The 22,223-nt window shown below is 36.7% G+C and overlaps 1 protein-coding gene across 4 annotated transcripts in view; it reads left to right on the top strand.

The window, feature by feature from the left end:
* Window positions 1-22,130, top strand: part of OGT (O-linked N-acetylglucosamine (GlcNAc) transferase) — a 41,555-nt gene extending 19,425 nt beyond the window's left edge. For 3 of the 4 annotated variants that reach the window (XM_081566189.1, XM_081566190.1, XM_081566188.1), the window contains 17 exons: window positions 733-812; window positions 1,300-1,495; window positions 1,765-1,905; window positions 2,488-2,588; window positions 2,748-2,901; window positions 3,005-3,106; window positions 3,304-3,483; window positions 4,359-4,517; window positions 4,634-4,723; window positions 6,936-7,061; window positions 7,472-7,642; window positions 7,753-7,869; window positions 7,962-8,132; window positions 9,509-9,661; window positions 11,573-11,825; window positions 12,047-12,170; window positions 19,815-22,130. In XM_081566189.1, the coding sequence (XP_081422315.1) occupies window positions 733-812; window positions 1,300-1,495; window positions 1,765-1,905; window positions 2,488-2,588; window positions 2,748-2,901; window positions 3,005-3,106; window positions 3,304-3,483; window positions 4,359-4,517; window positions 4,634-4,723; window positions 6,936-7,061; window positions 7,472-7,642; window positions 7,753-7,869; window positions 7,962-8,132; window positions 9,509-9,661; window positions 11,573-11,825; window positions 12,047-12,170; window positions 19,815-19,989 (2,493 nt within the window). In that variant the 3' untranslated portion in view covers window positions 19,990-22,130. Of the gene's footprint in view, window positions 1-732; window positions 813-1,299; window positions 1,496-1,764; window positions 1,906-2,487; window positions 2,589-2,747; window positions 2,902-3,004; window positions 3,107-3,303; window positions 3,484-4,358; window positions 4,518-4,633; window positions 4,724-6,935; window positions 7,062-7,471; window positions 7,643-7,752; window positions 7,870-7,961; window positions 8,133-9,508; window positions 9,662-11,572; window positions 11,875-12,017; window positions 12,171-19,814 lie in introns of all 4 variants that reach the window. The other variant, XR_014075943.1, reaches the window with a different exon arrangement.
* The last annotated feature ends 93 nt before the right edge of the window (window positions 22,131-22,223 follow it).

The raw sequence follows: 22,223 nt of genomic DNA, 5'->3' as shown, positions 1-22,223 counted from the left end.
GGCTCCTCTGTCCATGAAATTCTCCAGGCCAGAATACTGGAGTGGGTTGCCATTTGCTTCTCCGGGGGATTCTCCCGGCCCAGGGATTAAACCCTGGTCTCCCACATTGCAGGGAGACTTTTTACCAACTGAGCCACCAGGGAAGTCCTACCATGTAGGAGGTGAATTCTGATACACTGCCAGGGTTGAGAATTACTTTTGTGGATATATCTGCTCATATGTTAAGATAGCTTCAGAACTATTTGGATGAGACTGTTTAATGGTTAGCATCCCATTGTAGTAATGTATCTTACTGAGTATATGGCTCTAATTACATATGTTACTAATGTCTGAGTATACAGTTGTAGTTATTGAAGTATGTATTTCCTTTCTCAGAGTTTGCTGCTGCTTCTTGCCATTATTTTTTAGAAAAGCTAGGCTTAATTAATTGAGAATAAAATAGGGCCAACTATTAGAAGTATTCAGCTCAATAAAATTGGAGCAGACCCAGTTTAAAATTTTTTCCTTCAGGACACATTTTACTCATATTACATGGGAAGTTATTTTGATAATATTGAGATTTGTGAATAAATTTGTGTACTGAAATAATTGGGTTTTAAAAATGAAAGAAATAATTAATTATACTAGAAAATGTAATGGGAGATCTAAAATTATGTCAGATTTAAGAATTGTAATTGGGAAGTGAGTCTGAAATTCTTAAGTTGCTCTAAGTAACTATCTTGCAATTTTTAGGCTGTCACCCTTGACCCCAATTTTCTGGATGCTTATATCAATTTAGGAAATGTCTTGAAAGAGGCACGGATATTTGACAGGTGAGAGTATGTTCTATTTGGAGTCTGTTGTATCAACACTTGAGAGTTTGGACTGAAATTATTACAATGGTTCATTGAGATACACTTTCCTTTTCTGCAATATTGCTTTCCCTGATCAGGTCTGCTGTGTTACCTTTTATTATTGCCTGATTTTGCATTGTTGGCTTTTCATGAAGTCACTATCTGTCTCACTAGGAGTTTAGTTGAAATTTCCTTTATTGTAAAACTATTGAAATGGCTATCTTTTAGACAAAATTATTCCTTCTGAATGGTTCAAAAAGTAAAGTAAATCCTGAATTTTAACTTTGTGTTGTTTTCAAAGGAAAGCCTGTTTCTTATGTGGGTATAGAAAACTTGTCAGTGTAAAAATACATTTTATAAGGGTGTAGTATTGATTTTTGAGATTAAGTATAGTATGGCATGAATTAATTGTAACAAAGCATCCACTAAAGGTTAGTTATATTGTGTGTGTATTTTTTATTTACAGAGCTGTGGCAGCTTACCTTCGTGCCCTAAGCTTGAGTCCAAATCATGCAGTGGTACACGGCAACCTGGCTTGTGTATACTATGAGCAAGGCCTGATAGATCTAGCAATAGACACCTACAGGCGAGCTATTGAGCTGCAACCACATTTCCCTGATGCTTACTGCAATCTAGCCAATGCTCTCAAAGAGAAGGGCAGTGTAAGGATTTTTATTCACTTTTTCTTTGTTACCTGGTGGGATTTTTAAAAAAGTCATTTTTGTATTTATTGTCCTGTATTTATCGTCATTAAATATTGAAGCGGTAAATTGTTTTACTTTGGAGTTTCAGTTGAGAGGAAGAATAGCAAAAATACCTGTTTCTGAAATATTACCAGCCACTAGGCTTAACTAAGCAATTGTTAGAATAATATCACTGGTGGTTCTTTGATTCCACTGTATAGGGTTTGAACAGTTTGTTTTGTTTTTAGGTTGCTGAAGCAGAAGATTGTTATAATACAGCTCTCCGACTGTGTCCCACCCATGCAGACTCTCTGAACAACCTAGCCAATATCAAACGGGAACAGGGGAACATTGAAGAGGCAGTTCGCTTGTATCGTAAAGCATTAGAAGTATGTTGAGGGTGATGTGACTGGGTATTTTGTGTGATAGTAGAGGGAAGGCAATTAAATCTGCCATGTCATCTCCCTCTTTTGTAAAAATAAATAGTGATTGAATCATTCATTGAATCAATTAATTGAGTACTTAAGGTATGAGTGAGGTCCTGTGTAACATTCAAGAAAGTCCTTAACATTGAGTTTGTTATTTTATGTGTAGATAAGATCTGCATAAAAATTTAAACAGTAAGCGACAGTTCAAGAGAATTACCAGTAAGTATATAATTTCAGTGCCTGATGGCTATAATGTTGGTTGGTTAGATGTGGTAGCAATTTCAAAGAGAGAGGTGCTAGAGTTACCAGCATAAATTAAGATGAGGAGAGGTTTACCTCATTATGTTTTGAAACATGGAGAAGTATAAAATAAAGAGGTAGAATTTGAGCTATTTGGCTTTAAAGAATGCATAGACTTGGAGAAGGTAGAGAGAAGTATAGGGATATAAAGGTGCTTGAGCCCAGTTCTTGTTGTAAGTTATTACTGCTGTTTTAGCTAAAGTTATTTGTTTAAACCTCAGTCATCATTTTTAATCTTTATAGGTCTTCCCAGAGTTTGCTGCTGCCCATTCAAATTTAGCAAGTGTGTTACAGCAGCAGGGAAAACTGCAGGAAGCTCTGATGCATTATAAGGAGGCTATTCGGTAAGAGACTCCCAGCCTTATTTTTTCTTTCAAGGTTTTAAATGCTTGGTGTTTGGCACATTTGATATATGGCACTTTTAGTAACAGCAGACTAAATTAACATTACAGGGGTTAAAAGTTTTAGTACTAGAGAAATAAAATCTTTGTCCTGTCATTTAGAATCAGTCCTACCTTTGCTGATGCTTACTCTAATATGGGAAACACTCTGAAGGAGATGCAGGATGTTCAGGGAGCCTTGCAGTGTTACACTCGTGCCATTCAGATTAACCCTGCATTTGCAGATGCCCACAGTAATCTGGCTTCCATTCACAAGGTACTATTTTTTAATATTTGTTTTATTATAATATGCGCATCTTAGTATGTAATGTCTTTAATTTTAGGGAACATTTTAACCATCCCACTTTATTTACTTCCAGGATTCAGGGAATATTCCAGAAGCAATTGCTTCTTATCGCACTGCTCTGAAGCTTAAACCTGATTTTCCTGACGCTTACTGTAATTTGGCTCATTGCCTGCAGGTAAAGAATAACGGGCCAGTAACTGGCTTTCAGGGTTCTAATCTCTTTTTAATTGTTATGTGCCATATTAATCCAAACTTGGTTGGAGACCGTGTTCTCTAATGGGTTATCTGACATTACTTTAGGCCAAAGACACATAAAATGTTAAGTCTTGGAATACGATTTTCTGGATAATATCTTCTTTTTGCCTTCTCTAGATTGTCTGTGACTGGACAGACTATGATGAGCGAATGAAGAAGTTGGTTAGCATTGTGGCTGACCAGTTAGAGAAGAATAGGTTGCCTTCTGTGCATCCTCATCATAGTATGCTGTATCCTCTTTCTCATGGCTTCAGGAAAGCTATTGCTGAGAGGCATGGGAACCTCTGCTTGGATAAGGTGCAAGTCTTTTGTTTTAATCTTTTTGATGTAAAGTAAAACACAGATACAAAAAACTGTGTGAATCAGATTTATGGCTTAGTGAGTTTTCATAAAGTGAACACCACCCAAGTTGAGAAATGAAGCTTTGTGAGTGAGCCCAGAAGCTCCTTCCATTGTGTCCTGTCTTTTATTTTATTTTTATATTTAGCTGCACCAGGTCTTAGTTGTGGCATGCAAGATCTTCAGTCTTCATTGTGGCATATGCAATCTTTAGTTGCAGTACACAGGATCTAGTTCCCTGACCAAAGATCAAACCCAGGCCCTTGCATTGAGAGCGTGGAGTCTTAGGCACTGGACCACCAAGGAAGTCGCTGTCCTATCTTGATCATAATCCCTTCCATTCTATAAGGCAGAATCCTTAACTGAAATACTAGCAGCAAGCTGATGGTGTTTTCCTTTAATTTTAAAATCATAGTGTTTAATAATGTTGTATTTTATACTCACTTTTGAGAATTAGAACACTACTTGATAAAAGGTGGGAATTTACTTAGCAGAATAGAGTGGAGTGCTAGGTCTAATTCTGTTTTTTGAAAATGTTTCCCTACAGAATTTTCTTCTAAAATGTAGGGTTTGTCATACTCTGTCCACTTTGCTTCCTTCCTGTAACTTTTAGACTGACTTGGGCTATTTTATTGGCCTCAGAAACAGGTCACAGTGTGAACCATATTATATAAGTTGCTAAGGTTGCATTGAACTGGCTGTATGAATTAAAGAAGTATTCTGGGCACAAAACTATTCCCAATAGGTGTGAGTTGTGTTTTTAGTCAGTTTTCCTAGGTGAAAGTTTACGTATAAACTCAACTTGACTAACAAGCCTTGAATTCCATTGTTAGATTAATGTCCTTCATAAACCACCATATGAGCATCCAAAAGACTTGAAGCTCAGTGATGGTCGACTGCGTGTAGGATACGTGAGTTCTGACTTTGGGAATCATCCTACTTCTCATCTTATGCAGTCTATTCCAGGCATGCACAATCCTGATAAATTTGAGGTAAGACTAGTGTTTCCCTAGAGCCACTATTGTCACCGTTAGGTGTTAAGCCCAGTGTCTCTTTAGGAAAGATCTGAGCCGAGGTTATTAAATATATACTATGTGCTACCTTTCAGGTATTCTGTTATGCCTTGAGCCCAGATGATGGCACAAACTTCCGAGTGAAGGTGATGGCAGAAGCCAATCATTTCATCGATCTTTCTCAGGTAGGTGTAACTCTTATACTTCAGCTTTTTAATTTGAGCAAATAGTGAATAAAACTGTTGACGTCTAGCTTGTATTTTTCCTGACAAATATTTAACATCAGCTGTTTCATGCCTTTCCTGGAGAAGGGAATGGCAACCCACTCCAGTATTCTTGCCTGGAGAATACCATGGACAGAAGAGCCTGGTGTGTTTACCCATGGGGTCGCAAAGAATCGGAAAGGACTGAGCGACTAACATGCATGCACACACGCACACGCATACTACATGCCTGTGGGCAATTGCTTTGATCTTATTTCCTTGATTGTCTACGTTTATTACATTACATTTATAATCAGCATGGATTTTGCTGAGGTTGCAAATTAAATAGAAATATGATATATCTCTGCTTGGACATAGAACTTCTCTGGGGATTGAGCTAGCACTTGTGACAGTAGATATCTAATATTACCTGAATAAGTTGAACGAAATGGTGGCTTGGAAGAAGAACAGGTCATTTAAAGGGCCTTTGCCTTTAAATCTTTATTTCTATACTTGGCTCCAGTGCTGTTTTCTCTAGGAGCGAAAGTTTTATGATAAATTAAGATTGAAACCTGTGAGGGAATGTTGCTGAAGGTACGGACTAGAGTTTTTTCTTACAGGGTCTTTTGGCCACTTTGGTGACTAACAGAGGTATGTATGGTATATCTAGTAATTCATATAGATGAATCATTGAAGTCCTAGTAGGAGAATTGCAAGACTCTTGTCATTTCATAAATAATTTGTACCCAATATCTTTTGCATTATAGCTATTGCTTTGGAAGTATACCTTACCATTTTTGGTGTAGGGTTGGACTCTTCTGTGACCAAGCAGCATACGACCCTCCATCTCTTGAGACCTTTCAGGATTCACTGCTTATTGACTGAAGTCTAAACTCTTTTAAAATATGTATATATTTTATACATATATATTAATTGAAGCATAGTTGACATACAACATTAGTTTCAGGTGTGTGTGCACGCACTAAGTCGCTTTAGTTGTGTCTGACTCTTTGAACCCTATGGACTGTAGCCCACCAGGCTCCTCTGTCCATTAGATTCTCCAGGCAAGAATACTGGAGTGGGTTGCCATTCCCTTCTCCAGGGGATCTTGGCAACCCAGGGATCAAACCTGTGTCTCTTGCATCTCCTGCATTGGCAGGTGGGTTCTTTACAACTAGCGCCACCTGGGAAAATTTCAGGTGTACTACATAGTTAATTGACATTTGCACATACTATGAAATCGCCATGAAAAGTCTGGTAACCATCTGTCTCCATACAAAGTTACTACAGTATTATGACCATATTCCTCATGTCATATGTTATATCCCTGTGGCTTGTTTTATACCTGGAGGGTTTTTTTAGTAATCCTTTTCACCTATTATGCCCCCCTCCCTCCCTTCCCTCTGACAGCCACCCATTTGTTGTCTGTATCTAGTCTGTTTTCGATTCCACATAAAAGATCATATTTCCCTTTGTCTGATTTATTTCGCTTAACATAATACCCTCCAGGTCCATCATTCATGTCGCAAATGGCAAGATTTCTTTTTTTAATGGCTGAGGACTAATCCAATGTGTATATATACCACATCATCTCTATCCATTCATCCCTTGATGGACACTTAGGTTACTTCTATGTCTTGACAGTTGTAAATGATGCATAAATAATACTGCAGTGAGCATTGGTGTGCATATATGAAGTCCAAACTCTTCAGAATGGCCTTCACAACCTTTCTGAGTTTGACTGCAACCTTGTTTGCCAATGCTTTTCACCCACCATTAGCCTTCAGTTATACCCTATAGCAAACAGAAGTGATCTACCCATTTTTTTAAACCTACCGTGCACTTTACTCTGGTTCCTTATTCATACAGTTCTCTGTGAGATTGTAATTCTTCCAACTCTCTCAAACTCCTATCCATCTTTGGACACCCATTTCAAATACCATCTCCGCTGTGAAGCCTAGTTGTTCGTACATTCAGTGTAGAATTAAACTCTCCTTCCTCGGTATCCTGTTTCTGTGATACTGTGGGCCCATTTTAATGGCACTTAACCATATTTTTACTCTGCATTAATGTATTCTTAATTTGTGTTCTTGTATTTTTGCATCTGGGAATTTGAATTCTGTTTAATACCATTAAGGCTAGTTGAATCAGTCTGAGATTGTACATAATAAGTTTTTATTTTTTTATTCTGTAGATTCCATGCAATGGAAAAGCAGCTGATCGCATCCATCAAGATGGTATACACATCCTTGTAAATATGAATGGTTATACCAAGGGTGCTCGAAATGAACTCTTTGCTCTCAGGCCAGCTCCTATTCAGGTAAAGGAAATAATAATAATAATAACAACATTCACTATGTTTATCGGGCTAAAAAGACAGTGATATGTTTTCCCCCCTCTGGTTAACTGTCCTTTGACACAATAGGATAGATGTGCTTAACTTATGAAAAAAGTGTAGTTCTTGAAAATGCATAGGGACGAAGAATTATAGGTAAGGACACAATGCCCACAGGTACATGTTTATGGAGACATGCAGTTTGTAGTTGATGTAAACAGTTGTTCTGTGTTATAAATTGGAAAAACAGTTTAGCACTTGGAAGTTTAGTCTAAAATATTACTTGATTGCTCTTGGCTAAAGAAGTCCACCCTCGTTTGTTTACTTATTTAATTTTAGACCCTTTTGATGAAGGTTCTTAGTTTTTCATCTGATTTTTTTTTTTTTTCTTCTAGGCAATGTGGCTGGGGTATCCTGGGACTAGTGGCGCACTTTTCATGGATTATATCATCACTGATCAGGAAACTTCACCTGCTGAAGTTGCTGAGCAATATTCTGAGAAGCTGGCTTATATGCCTCATACTTTCTTTATTGGTGATCATGCTAATATGTTCCCTCACCTGAAGGTAGGTGGAAAAACAGTGCTATAGGGGAATTGCAAAGAACTATAGTCATTTATTTCTTACTACTGTTCCTATGCATCCTAACAGATATGTCTGAAACTTTTTTTTACTAGAAAAAAGCAGTTATCGATTTTAAGTCCAATGGGCACATTTATGACAATCGAATTGTGCTGAATGGCATCGACCTCAAAGCATTTCTTGATAGTCTACCAGATGTGAAAATTGTCAAGGTCAGAACCTGGTCAATATTGTAATTGAAATAAAGTTATCTGCATTTGGGATCTTTTCCCTAATGATGTATTTTGTGTGTAATTATTTTAAGATGAAATGTCCTGATGGAGGAGACAATGCAGACAGCAGTAATACAGCTCTTAATATGCCTGTCATTCCTATGAATACTATTGCAGAAGCAGTTATTGAAATGATTAACAGAGGGCAAATTCAGATAACAATTAATGGATTCAGTATTAGCAATGGACTGGCAACTACCCAGGTAAGAAGAGAATAATAGAATGTACTGTGTACCACCAAGTATACATTTATCTTTTTCAAATCTCATAACTCTAGGAGGTAAGCATCGTTTCTCCTGTTTTATAGATGAGGAAATGAATTTGGGGGAAACTGGCATCTTATATAGGTTTGTTTGATTTTAAAAGTCGCTTGTATTCAGCCAGCAGATTACTTAATGAGAGCCTTCTGTGTTAATACCTTGTTATTCCCTGCCTCTGTGGCTTTACTCTTACCAATGGTGAAATAATCTGTAGACATTATACAGTTTCTTGCTTCTGTAACTCATCCTTTCCCCAGTTAAATCTTACTCATCTTTAAGACTTTCAGTTCAGACAGCTCGTCTGACAATCTGTTTCTGTCCATATCTGTAACCTCTCCTTCCCTGCTCCATTGGTACCTGTATTCTCTGCTTCTGTAATATTTGGGATATATCTTTACATCCAGCACAACACGTTCTAAGTCCTGGGTTTGAATGTATTTGCCACTGAATTGAATTACTTTACAGCCTGTGTCTTAGCCTCCGTAATGTAGTATGTGCTCAGTAAATATATATTGCTTGTGTACTTGAATAAGTGAATGTGTAGCTCTGTCAAGAGATTATAAGGCAAGGATCTTTGACCTCTTAGGAGTTAAAAGTTTTAGTGATAATAGCAATTTATACAAAGGGTGCTTGAAGTGAATTCAGGTAAGGGAACTAATCACCTATAATGTGTATTGGGCTGAAAAGACAGTGATGTGTTTTTCGCCCTATTCTGGTTAACTGTCCTTTGAAACAATAGGGCAGACATGCTTGACTTAAGGAAAAAAAAGTGTAATTCTTGAAGTGTACAAGGACAAAGAATTTTGAATGTAGAACACAATGCCCATTTGTATGAGACATCCATCACACCTGGAATAGTTACATAACAATGTAAGGTAGTCCCCAGATGTGTGGGAATTGCAAGGTAAGACTATAATTATGTATATAGATGCTCAGAAATAGTAGTGAGGCGAGGTGCTCTTATAGAGATTGTTTGGTAACTGAAGTTTAGTCCTGAAAGGTGGATGTGATTTAGAAAAGGACATTTCATTCATGAAGAAAAAAAGTGAGAAGAAGCTTGCTGTTGGATTTATAGGGTTTTGAAAAGAACTTTTTGGCTAGAGTGAGATGTTTCATAATGTAGTCCACCCCAAATTAAGATAGTGCCCTAACTTTTTTCCTTTAATTTAGTGCATCACAAATATTTTCTCATTGTAGTTTAGTTACATGAGTTTTAATGGTTAGATCCACTTTGCATCATAAGGATTCTTTATTGATTGAAAAATATTGGAGTATGTTGACTTTTAAGTATAATCGTCATATTCTTTTTCTTGTTGTAGATCAACAATAAGGCTGCCACTGGAGAAGAGGTTCCTCGTACCATTATTGTAACCACACGTTCTCAGTATGGGTTACCGGAAGATGCCATTGTGTACTGTAACTTTAATCAATTATATAAAATTGACCCTTCCACTTTGCAGATGTGGGCAAATGTGAGTATGTGTAGATTCATTATTAATGTCTAGAGACTCTAGAAAAGATTCTGTATATAGGCTGTCTTTCTGAGGCTGCCGGCCCCTCCCCCACCCCCATTTAGGAACTATTGTGCTCATGTCTAATTTTCAAAAGAGCTGTAGATTTCAGCAGTTTTTTAATTTTCTTTCATGTGTCTAAATATCACATGATGAACTTTTAAAATTTACGTGTTTAAAAGCAAACTTCTTCAGGCCAAGTGGTAAATATTTTTGGTTTCTCAGTCCATACTATCATATCTACTCAGTTCTGCCATTGTAAACAGGAAAACACCATACTTATGTAAATGAATGAGTGTAGGTATGTTCCAATAAATTTTTATTTACAAAAGCAGGCAATACATCAGATATGTCAGATTTGGCTCATAGGCTATATTTGCCAACTCATAGTCTAAGCTGATAATAAAGCTGTTAATGTATATTCATCCATGTTTAGTATCATTCTTGTAATATTGTAGAGTTAAAACTAGGAAGGAATTGGTTTATGCCATTACCTATCAGTCATTTTATCATACCATTTCACGTAAGCGGGACCTCTGAAGGTTCTAAACTTTCCTATCCATATCTGTTTTTTATTCCATGGAGCTAAAATGGAGATAATTCTTGGTTGGCTTTTTTTCTGATCAGTATCTGTTTTTTTTTGGTCTGTTTTCTTTTTTTTTAAAGGAGGAGGGAGGGTGGGGGAGAAGAGGAAGCAGATGAGTCCAGGTTTACTATCCCTGTCTTCACTTCCCCATTTCAAAAAACCTGAAAACCAAAAACATGTTCATAACTTTGTGGTAAATTTATTTGGCAGCAAAACTGCCTGAAATGATGTTAAGCTATTTATGATTCTTTATTTTATTCCATTTAGTATGAATATTCCTACATCTCGATGGAAAGATATGTTTGTTTACAGGAAGCTGCTGCTGAGCACATTATGTAATTTATAGTTACTGTACTACTTTTTAAAAATCTGAAATACTCTGAAATCTGTCTGTTCTCATGACTTTCAGTGAAGGGATGGTGAACTTAATTGAGTAGATGTAGATCTAAATCTGGAGAAGGCACTGGCAACCCACTCCAGTACTCTTGCCTGGAAAATCCCATGGATGGAGGAGCCTGGTAGGCTGCGGTCCATGGGGTCACTAAGAGTCGGACACGACTGAGCGACTTCACTTTCACTTTTCACTTTCATGCATTGGAGAAGGAAATGGCAACCCACTCTAGTGTTCTTGCCTGGAGAATCCCAGGGACGGGGGAGCCTGGTGGGCTGCCATCTGTGGGGTCGCATAGAGTCGGACACGACTGAAGCGACTTAGCAGCAGCAGCAGCAGCATGCCTACTAATTTACATATTGTCCGTGGCTGCTTTCCAGTGACAAGGGCAGAATTGAATAGTTATGACAGAGTCCATGCTGGCATCAAAAGCAAAAATATTTGCTCTCTGGTCCTTTACAGAAAAAAACCTGCCGACCCCTGATCTAGATTGGGCAAATAAAGTTTGGCAAGTGTGAGCTAACTTTACTTGTTGTACCATGCTGGGGAATTTGAAAGTTGAAATGGAAAATTCCTATCTTGTGGACAAAAACCACTCCTAGTATCAGTTCCCACAGGACATAGCTGCCTCAGATTATTCCAATTAGTTACTTGTTTTGTGCTTCTTGCATCAGTCTCCTGTTTCTTTGAACTGTCTTTGGGGACAGCTAAGCAGACCACTATAACCCAGTTGATCTAATTCATCTATGTGAAAGAAAAACTTAAGTTCACAGTAGGCTGCTTTCTGGGTGAAAAGCATAGAGTTTGGTATGTGGTAGAATTACTAGAAATTTATGGGAGCCTTTCTTGAGAAGGGCAGAGCTATTAATACTTGTTCTTGTTTTCCCTATTTTAGATTCTGAAGCGTGTTCCCAATAGTGTACTGTGGCTGTTACGGTTTCCAGCAGTAGGAGAACCTAATATTCAACAATATGCACAGAATATGGGACTTCCCCAGAACCGTATCATTTTTTCACCTGTTGCTCCTAAAGAGGAACATGTCCGGAGAGGCCAGCTGGCTGATGTCTGTCTAGACACTCCCCTTTGTAATGGGCACACCACAGGGATGGATGTTCTCTGGGCGGGGACACCCATGGTGACTATGCCAGGTGAGTTGCTTCCTTATTTTTAAAATCTCCTTGGAAGAAACACTTCCAGGTGAAATCATATGTACTAGAAGTGATATTTAGGGCGAAATGATAGAAAATGAGACTTGTTCAAGTCTGAACACACCTCATCTGCATTGTGTGGATATTTAAACATAAATAACATTAATAACTGCATGCTATTTGCATTCTCAGATGTGCAATTATTATCTTTTTTACTGCAGGGGAGACTCTTGCTTCTCGAGTTGCGGCTTCCCAGCTCACTTGTTTAGGTTGTCTTGAGCTTATTGCTAAAAATAGACAAGAATATGAAGACATAGCTGTGAAGCTGGGGACTGATCTAGAATAGTAAGTAAACTTTCCCATGAAAAGTTATATGGTATAGTGAAGGAAATAAGGAAAATTTAGAGAGAATATAGGTGTTATAAAGTGAAATCATAAAATAAGGGTAATATAAAATAAGTGAATTAGTTTTATGCTCTCTGGATGAGATAAAAACTTTTTATTTTTCATTTAATTTATTCATTTTGGCTGTGCTGTGAGGAATGAGGGATCTTAGTTCTCCAACCAGGGATTAAACCCTTGCCCCCTGTGGTGGAAGTGTGGAGTCTTAACCACTGGATTGCCAATTTATAAAGACTGAAGAATATTTACATTTTAAATTCCTTAATAGGAAAGTAAACAAGGAAATGACAACTGATCAAAGTAGAAAATCAAATAGTTAACAGGAAAAAGTTTCAGCCTCTGTCATAGAAATAAATATTTATGTGTTTATTTATTTATTGGCTGTGCCATGCTGCTTGCAGGATCTTAATTCCCTGGCCAGGAACTGAACCCATGCCCTTGGGCAGGGAAAGTGCAGAGGCCTAACCACTGAACTACGAGGGAATTCCCTAGTAGAAATAAAATAACATTGAGGTATACCCATTATTTGGCTATAAAGTGAAAGACTTTTAATATGATACCAATGATGAGGGAGCATTGAGGTGCTGGCCTTTCCATGCATTGGTAAATAAATTGGTGCAATCTTTTTAAAGCTTTAAAAAAAAGCCGAATCTTTGACCCTAATAATATCCTTATAATAATATTCGGGTACAACTTAGATGCTTAGATAAATGATGCTTTATCCATACAGTAAAATAATGTATTACTTAAATGAGATTTTTCTTTGGGTATTATGGGTGATTTTTTTTTCTTTTTGTTTTTCTGAGAAGTAGCATATTATGTAGAAGCTTAAAGAAGCACCTGTTTGAGTTAGACTTCCTGGATTTGAATCCAGTCTCTCATAATCTTTGTGACTTTGGACAAGTTAGTCTTTATGTGCCTTGGTTTTTCCATCTGCAAAATGAGGATGAATGATAGTACCTACCTTGCCAGAGATGTGAGAATTTTAAAAAGGTATTCCATGTGAAGCACTTACAACAGTTCTTGGTACATAGTAAGCATTCAACAGATGTATGTTAAGCATTTATTTATTTTCAAAATTTTCTCCATTGAACATCATATACAGCTAAGAAAAATAAGTGAAAAATTTGAGACCGGGCATTAAATATGAAGCTTCATGTCCATCATCCCAGAGATAACTACAGTAAATAATCTAGAGTATTTTTTTTTTTTACTTTTTTGGAACTTAGCTGATTTCATATAAATAATACTTTTCCCCAAAATTTTGTTGTGAAAAATTTGTTATTTTTTTATTAGTTTATTTTCTGTTTTTTAACTTTACATATTGTATTTGTTTTGCCACACATTGACATGAATACACCATGGGTGTACATATTTTCCCCCTCCAGAACCCCCCTTCCACCTCCCTCCCCATCCCATCCCTCTGGGTCGTCCTGGTGCACCAGCCCCGAGCACCCTGTATCATGCATTGAACCTGGACTGGCGATTTGTTTCACATATGATAATTTACATGCTTCCATGCCATTCTCCCATATCATCCTGCCCTCGCCCTCTCCCATAGAGTCCATAATACTGTTCTGTTTATCTGTGTCTCTTTTGATGTCTCACATACAGGGTTATCTTTACCCATTGACTAAATACCATATATATGTGTTAGTATACTGTATTGGTGTTTTTCTTTCTGGCTTACTTCACTCTGTATAATAGGCTCCAGTTTCATCCACCTCATTAGAACTGATTCAAATGTATTCTTTTTAATGACTGAGTAATATTCCATTGTGTACATGTACCACAGCTTCCTTATTCATTCATCTGCTGATGGGCATCTAGGCTGCTTCCATGTCCTAAATTTCAGTTTTATAATAAACACATACTTATCACCTAGCTTCCACCACTAATATTCTTATATACTTTTACCACATTTATTTCATGTTTATTTCTATACCCATTTAGTAATCCATCTTATTTGAAGTAATCCATCTTATTTAAATTACAGACATCAGTGTTTTTACTTCAGAATGGACATCATTAAGAGTTTAATATTTGTTTCTCTTTTCTTTTGAGGTAAAATTTAAATACAGTGGAATGCACAAATCTTTTTTTAATTAATTTTGTTAATTAATTGAAGTGTAGTTGATTTACAGCATCGTGTTTTTGGTGTATAGCAGAATTGATTCAGTTATATACACACACATTTTTCATTTTCTTTTCCATTATGGTTTATTATGGGATATTGAATATAGTTCCTTGTGCTATAAAGTAAGACCTTGTTTATTTTATATATACTATATACATGTGTGTGTGTATGTATATGTTATGTATAGTATCTGCTAATCCCAAACTGGAATACACAAATCTTAAGTGAGTTTTGAGAAATACCTTTATAACCCAAACCTCCAACAAGATGTAGCACATTACCATCACTCCAGAAGGTTGCTTCACACCCTTTCTCAGTTGGTCCACCTCACTAGCCCTGAGATAACCACTGTTTTGAATTTTATTCCACTGTAATTTATTTGGGGCTTACCAGGTGGCACTAGTGGTAAAGGACCTGCCTGCAGTGCAGGAGATGTAAGGGATGCAGGTCTGATCCCTGGCTTGGGAAGATCCCCTGGAGGAGTGCATGACAACCCACTCCAGTATTCTTGTCTGGAGAATCCCATGGACAGAGGAGCCTACAGTCCATGGGGTTGCAGAGTTGGACACGACTGAAGCAACTTAGCATGCACACACGCATACACATAATTTACTTAGTGTTATTAGAATCTCATACAAATGGAATCATACATTATGTACTCTGAAGGCTTCTTTCACTCAGGATAATGTTTTGAGATTCATCCATGTTGTTGGCTGATATCAGTAACTCATTCCCTTTTATTGCTGAGTAATATTTCAGTGTATGGATGTAGCACAGTTTAACCATTCTGCTGACATTCAGAATTTTATTTGGAAGAGAACAATATAGTTATGGTTGGTTTGAGGCCAGCCGATATGCATAACCATTTTACTAGTTCTGGCACAGCAAACAATAAAATAACATTTTAATTAATTTTAAAAAACTTCAGGAGTATTCCAGCTTCTGGTTTTAAAGTAATAATTCTCTCTATATAAGAATAGTTTCATGACAAATGATATATTCAGAACAAGAGTCGAGAGAGAATTCTTTCCTTTGTTCCCAGAAGAATTGATTGTTTTTTTCCTGTTTCTGAACAAGTGATATTAGGAACACTTTTTTAAAAAATTAATTTATTTTAATTGGAGGATAATTACTTTACAATATTGTGATTTCTGCCATACATTGACATGAATCAGCCATGGGTGCACATGTGTCCTCCCATGCTGAACCCCCCTCCCATCTCCCTTACCACTCCCTTAACTCTGGGTCGTCCCAGAGCACTGGCTTTGAGTGCCCTGCTTCATGCATCAAACTTGCACTGGTCATCTATTTTACATATGGTAATATACATATTTCAATGCTATTCTCTCAAATCATCCCACACTCACCTTCTCCCACATAGTGCAAAAGTCTGTTCTTTACATCTTTGTCTCTTTTGCTGCCTTGAATATAGGATCATCATTACTGTCTTTCTGAATTCCATATATATGCTTTAATATATTGTATTGGAGTTTCTCTTTCTGACTTACTTCACTCTGTAGAATAGGTTCCAGTTTCATCCATCTCATTAGAACTGACTCAAATACACTCGTTTTCATAGCTGAGTAATATTCCATTATGTATATGTACCACAACTTCCTAATCCGTTCACCTGCTGATGGACATCTAGGTTGCTTCCACATGCTAGCTATTGTAAACAGTGCTGCAATGAACATTGGGGTACATGTGTCTCTTTCAGTTGTGGTTTTCTTGGTGTGTATGCCCAGCAGTGGGATTTCTGGGTCATATGGCAGTTCTAATTGCTGTTTTTTAAGGAATCTTCACACTGTTCTCCATAGTGGCTGTTACCAGTTTGCCTTCCCACCAACAGTGTAAGAGGGTTCCCTTTTCTCCACACCCTCTCCAGCATTTATTGTTTGCAAACTTTTTGATAGCAGCCATTCTGACCAGTGTGAGGTGATACCTCATTGTGGTTTTGATTTGCATTTCTCTGATAATGAGTGATGCTGAACATCTTTTCATGTGTTTGTTAGCCATCTGTATGTCTTCTTTGGAGAAATGTCTGTTTAGTTCTGGCCCATTTTTTGATAGGGTTGTTTATTTTTCTGGTATTGAGCTTCATGAGCTACTTGTGTATTTTGGAGATTAATTCTTTGGCAGTTGTTTCATTTGATATTATTTTCTCTCATTCTGAAGATGCCTTTTCACCTTGCTTACAGTTTCCTTTGTTGTTCAAAAGCTTTTAAGTTTTATTAGGTCCCATACTGTTTGTTTTTGTTCTTATTTCCATTACTCTGGGAAGTGGGTCATAGAGGCTCTTGCTGTGACTTATGTCAGAGTGTTCTGCCTATGTTTTCCTCTAAGAGTTTTACAGTTTCTGGTCTTACATTTAGACCTTTAATCCATTTTGAGTTTATTTTTGCGTATGGTGTTAGAAAGTCTTCTAATTTCATTCTTTTACACATGGTTGACCAGTTTTCCCAGCACCACTTGATAAAGAGATTGTCTTTTCTCCACTGTAAATTCTTGCCTCCTTTGTCAAAGATAAGGTGTCCATAGGTGCATGGTTTTCTCTCTGGGCTTTCTATTTTGTTCCATTGATCTATATTTCTGTCTTTATGCCAGTACCGTATTGTCCTGATGACTAGTTTTGTAGTATAGTCTGAAGTCAGGAAGGTTGATTCCTCTGGTTCCATTCTTCTTTCCCAAGATTGCTTTGGCTATTCGAGGTTTTTTTGTGTTTCCATACAAACTGAAATTATTTGTTCTAGTTCTGTGAAAAATACTGTTGGTAGCTTGATAGGGATTGCATTGAATCTACAGATTGCTTTGGGTAGTATACTCATTTTCAGTATATTGATTCTTCCGATCCACGAACATGGTATATTTCTCCGTCTATTTGTGTCATCTTTGATTTCTTTCATCAGTGTTTTATAGTTTTCTATATATATGTCTTTTTGTTTCTGTAGGTAAATTTATTCCTAAGTATTTTACTCTTTTCCTTGTAATGGAGAATGGGGTTGTTTCCTTAATCTCTCTGTCTCTTTTTTCATATACATTGCAGTGTATAGGAATGCAAGGGATTTCTTTCTATTAATTTTATATCCTGCAACTTTACTATATTCATTGATTAACTCTAGTAATTTTCTGGTGGAGTCTTTAGGGTTTTCTATGTAAAGGATCATGTCATCTGCAGACAGAGTTTTACTTCTTCTTTTCCAATCTGGATTCCTTTTATTTCTTTTCTTTGGTTGCTGTGGCTAGGACTTCTAAAACTGTGTTGAATAGTGGTGGTGAGAGTGGGCACCCTTGTATCATTCCTAATTTTAGAGGAAATAGTTTTCAATTTTTCACTGTTGAGAATAATGTTTGCTGTGGGTTTGTTGTATATGGCTTTTATTATGTTGAGGTATGTTCCTTCTGTGCCTGCTTTCTGGAGAGTTTTTATCATAAATGGGTGTTGAATTTTGTCAGAGGCTTTTTCTGCATCTATTGAGATAATCATATGGTATTTATCTTTCAATTTGTTAATGTGGTGTATCACATTGAGTGATTTGCGAATATTGAAGAATCCTTGCATCCCTGGAATAAAGCCCACTTGGTCATGATGTGTGATCTTTTTAATATGTTGTTGGATTCTGTTTGCTAGAATTTTGTTGAGTATTTTTGCATTTATGTTCATCCGTTATATTGGCTTGTAGTTTTCTCTTTTGTGGCATCTTTGTCTGGTTTTGTTAGATTAGGGTGATGGTAGCCTCATATGAGATTGGAAGTTTACCTTCCTCTGCAATTTTCTGGAAGAGTTTGAGTAGGATAGGTGTCAGCTCTTCTCTAAATTTTTGGTAGAATTCACCTGTGCAGCCATCTGGTCCTGGGCTTTTGTTTGTTGGAAGATTTTTGATTACAGTTTCTATTTCCATGCTTGTGATGGGTCTGTTCAGATTTTCTCTTTCTTTGTGGTTCAGTTTAGGAAGGTTATACTTTTCTAAGAATTCATCCATTTCTTCCAAGTTGTCCATTTTATTGGCATATATAGTTGCTCATGGTGGATCTTTTGTATTTCTGTGTTGTCTGTTGTGATTTCTCCATTTTCATTTCTGATTTTGTTGATTTGATTCTTCTCCCTGTTTCCCTTGATGAGTCTGGCTAACGGTTTGTCTATTTTATTTATCTTCTCAAAGAACCAGCTTTTAGTTTTGTTGATCTTTGCTATAGTCTCCTTCATTAATTTTTCACTTATTTCTTCTCTGGTTTTTATGATTTCTTTCCTTCTGCTAAGTCTGGGGTTAGCAAACTAACTTCTTGAGGTAGGCTTGTATTTCTATGAACCTCCCTCTTATCACGGATTTTACTGAATCCCATAGGTTTTTGGTTGTCATGTTTTCATTTTCATTTGTTTCTATTCATATTTTGATTTCCTTTCTGATTTCTTCCATGGTCTGTTGGTTATTCAGAAGCATGTTGTTTAGCCTCCATATGTTTGTTTTTTATAGTTTTTTTTTTCCTGTAGTTGGTATGTACATTGTGATCAGAAAAAAAAGCTTGAAATGATTTCAATTTTTTTAAATTTGCCAAGGCTAGATTTTTGGGCCAGGATGTGATCTATCCTGGAGAATGTTCCATGTGCACTTGAGAAAAAGGTGAAATCCATTATTTTGGGGTGAAATACCCTGCAAATAGCCATTAGGGCTAACTGGTCCATTGTATAGTTTAAAACTTGTGTTCCCTTGCTAATTTTCTGTTTGGTTGATCTATCCATAGGAGTGAGTGGGGTATTAAATCCCCCACTATTATTGGGAACACTTTTTTTTGTATCTAAATAAACAACTCAGTTCATGTACAAGGGGAAAATTATAGCAGTAGACATTGCATTTTTCCCCTGGAGTGTCTTCCTATTTCATTAAAATATTCATAAAATGAATACTTCCATCTGTTTGTGCCTTAGCTATTGTGAATGGTGCTTCAGTGAACATCTTTGCATGGCCATATGTGTCTGCATCTCTGATTATTTCTTTTGAATAGATTTAAAAGGTTATTGATAGGTCATATGGTTATGAACACTTATGGTTCTAACAGACATTGCTAAATTGCTTATTGAATGAGTAAAGCAGTTTACATTCTAACCAGTAGTATGTAGGAAGAGATATGTGTCATTGCCAAGAATTGTTTTTATTTTAAATGTAGAAATAAGATGAATGGAGAAAGCATGGTATCTCTTGGACATACGTGTTTAGGAAAGAATTAAATTTTTTCACAGAATGTTGGGGTGAACTCCATTATAAGTGTTTAACATTTTGTTCGTCATGACCTTTCACTTTTTTAGCATTGAGGTAATGGGGGGCCAGTCAGAAGAGAAAATCTTATAAAAATGTTTGGCCATGTAATTTACCACAGAGGTGTTTAGGTATTTATGGGAGCTAGTTCTGAGTTTCTGTTGTGATTTATAAACTTGGCTCCTTTTTATTATCCAGCCTGAAGAAAATTCGTGGCAAAGTCTGGAAGCAGAGAATATCTAGCCCTCTGTTCAACACCAAACAATACACAATGGAACTAGAGAGGCTGTATCTACAGATGTGGGAGCATTATGCAGCTGGCAACAAACCTGATCACATGATTAAGCCTGTTGAAGTCACTGAGTCTGCCTAAATAAAGACACCGTGTACACAGGAGAATTACCCCTATACCTGAGCCTCAACCTTCTGGTGAAAGGGAACTAGATATGTACTTTTTACTTATCTGTATGGTATCATGTTGCAGATGGGTGACAAATGATAATACAATAGCACAGCCAGACTTGCTTCCTGCACGACAGGGAGAGACACAAGAGATGGGAAACTGCTATTCCACAAGGAGTCTCCATAGGATTTTGCAGCAACCAGGTGGTGCATAGGTCTGGAAGGTCTGATCTCCCTTGGTCTTCCATGGGATGGATAGTGTGGAGGGGAGAGAGAGATTGTCCAGCCGTTTTGTGATTCCATGGATTGATGAGTCTTCTGAATTAATTTTTTTTCTTTATATTTTGGGTATTGGAGCTTTTAAAAATGTTTGGTTTCAGGTATTTCTGTTCATGTGAAGTGTATATGATTTTCTTGAGATAAGGTTTTAAGCTAAAATTTTCCTTATTTTAGTTTCTGAACTCTATGGATTAATGGGGACTTTGCTGGTGTAGTCTTTTTATAGGTTTTATAAACCACTTGAGCCTATATCAGTCATTGTAGTGTCTGACATAATGTCTGGAGCTATCAGTGCTTTGTTGGTTTAGATGATGATGATGATGATGACGATGATGATGACGACTTAATATTTTTCCTGGTCTGTTTACTATTTCCTTCTTCTCCTCCCCCCACTTTAAAATTTCTCCTGTAACTTGGCTAACAAAACCAAGTCTGATTCAGAACCTCCCAGAGTGTTTCTCTTAAACATATCATCTGGTGCCAAATGAAAATTCTTAGGAGTGATTATTGATTATGAAGGGCACAGTTGTGGTACTGTCATTGATGATAATAATATAGGTTTTTTTGGCCTAGAATCTTGACCTATTTCACCAGTGTTTTACCTTTGACTGTCCCTCTATGCTGCTTCCAAAAGTGATAATGTGTGATAATATTTTACCTTCATTTCTGAAGTTTGTTTTTTTTAAGTGAGTCCTGTTCTTCCTATTTCTTTCAGCAGAAATGAAATCCCAGGTAAGTATTCAAATATTTGATCAGTAAGTCACAGTTATCTCTGATACATTAAATAACTTTCATCAAAAAACACGTTATAGGAAAAAAGCTCTAAAGGACCAGATAATGTATATGAGTAATTATTTTTCAGACCTTCTAGGGTTATCATGTATAATAACTGTCTTCTGGACTTGATCTTGAAGTCTTTTCGGACTCAGCCTCAGTAGTAGCAAACTGCACTGCTACTTGGTTTGGAGTACAAATTAGACTTTAGCCCTCCTGGAGCTTGAGTTTTTTGGTATTAAAAACCATAGGAATAAAATTATTGAATTTCAACAAAGGATCGAGAGCTTGAGGCTTAAATAAGCCAACATATGAATATATGTTTTTGTCTTGCTGTACTGCACATATGCTATCCAGTAACAGGTAATATTTTGTCTGCTAGTAGTGTTCTAGATTATAATGTCTTTCCAAAGTGCTGAGGCAGTGCACCTATTTTGTAGTTGCAGCTGATGCCTGAATGTATCCTAGCTGACAAATTGTTGATTAATAAGAACTTGAATTTCTGAAAGATTCATACTATTAACCAAAATCTGAACAGAGTCTCAAGTGTAATTCTAACCAGAATTACGTGTTAATGAACTTTCGTACCTTTTAACAATATAAATCAAGGAATATCAGTTTAGGGATTTCTTAATTTATTTTTATCTAATTAAGATACCAGTTAAAGGTTGCCAGCTTGGTTGCAGATAAATCAATGTTTGAAATTCACCAAACTACTTAATGTGGAGTAGGATAATGTACTTCCAGTGCCCTCAAGGCTGTGACCTTACAGCCATTTTACATAGCACATCATTCCTCCTATAGGGATGAACCTTTTCCTGGCACGAAAAGTAGCCGCTCTGGTTGAAGCTTTGCTTATTGTAACAGGCTTTTGTTTCCAGGTAACATGTCTGTGGAGGACTTATTTCTGAATAGAGATATAGATATTACTGGAAACTAATTGTTTTTTTTTTCTATTATACTCTGCTTTATCAAAGAAGTAAAACATTTAAATTGTGCTACAGAAATTCAGATGTTGTCTTGCGATCTTTAAACAATAAATGAATGATTTGCCCTTAATATGGCTGATGTATTTTGTGTTCTGTTAAATTGAGCGTTGGATGGAATAATAGGGTCCTCCAATGATGAAATATGTATTTCAACAGTTCCAAG

The sequence above is a fragment of the Giraffa tippelskirchi genome, chromosome X, assembly GCF_054371585.1.
Source record: "Giraffa tippelskirchi isolate mGirTip1 chromosome X, T2T-mGirTip1v1.2.pri, whole genome shotgun sequence".
In the NCBI taxonomy this organism is placed as follows: Eukaryota; Metazoa; Chordata; class Mammalia; order Artiodactyla; family Giraffidae; genus Giraffa; species Giraffa tippelskirchi.
This window is presented reverse-complemented; position numbering and strand designations above follow the sequence as displayed.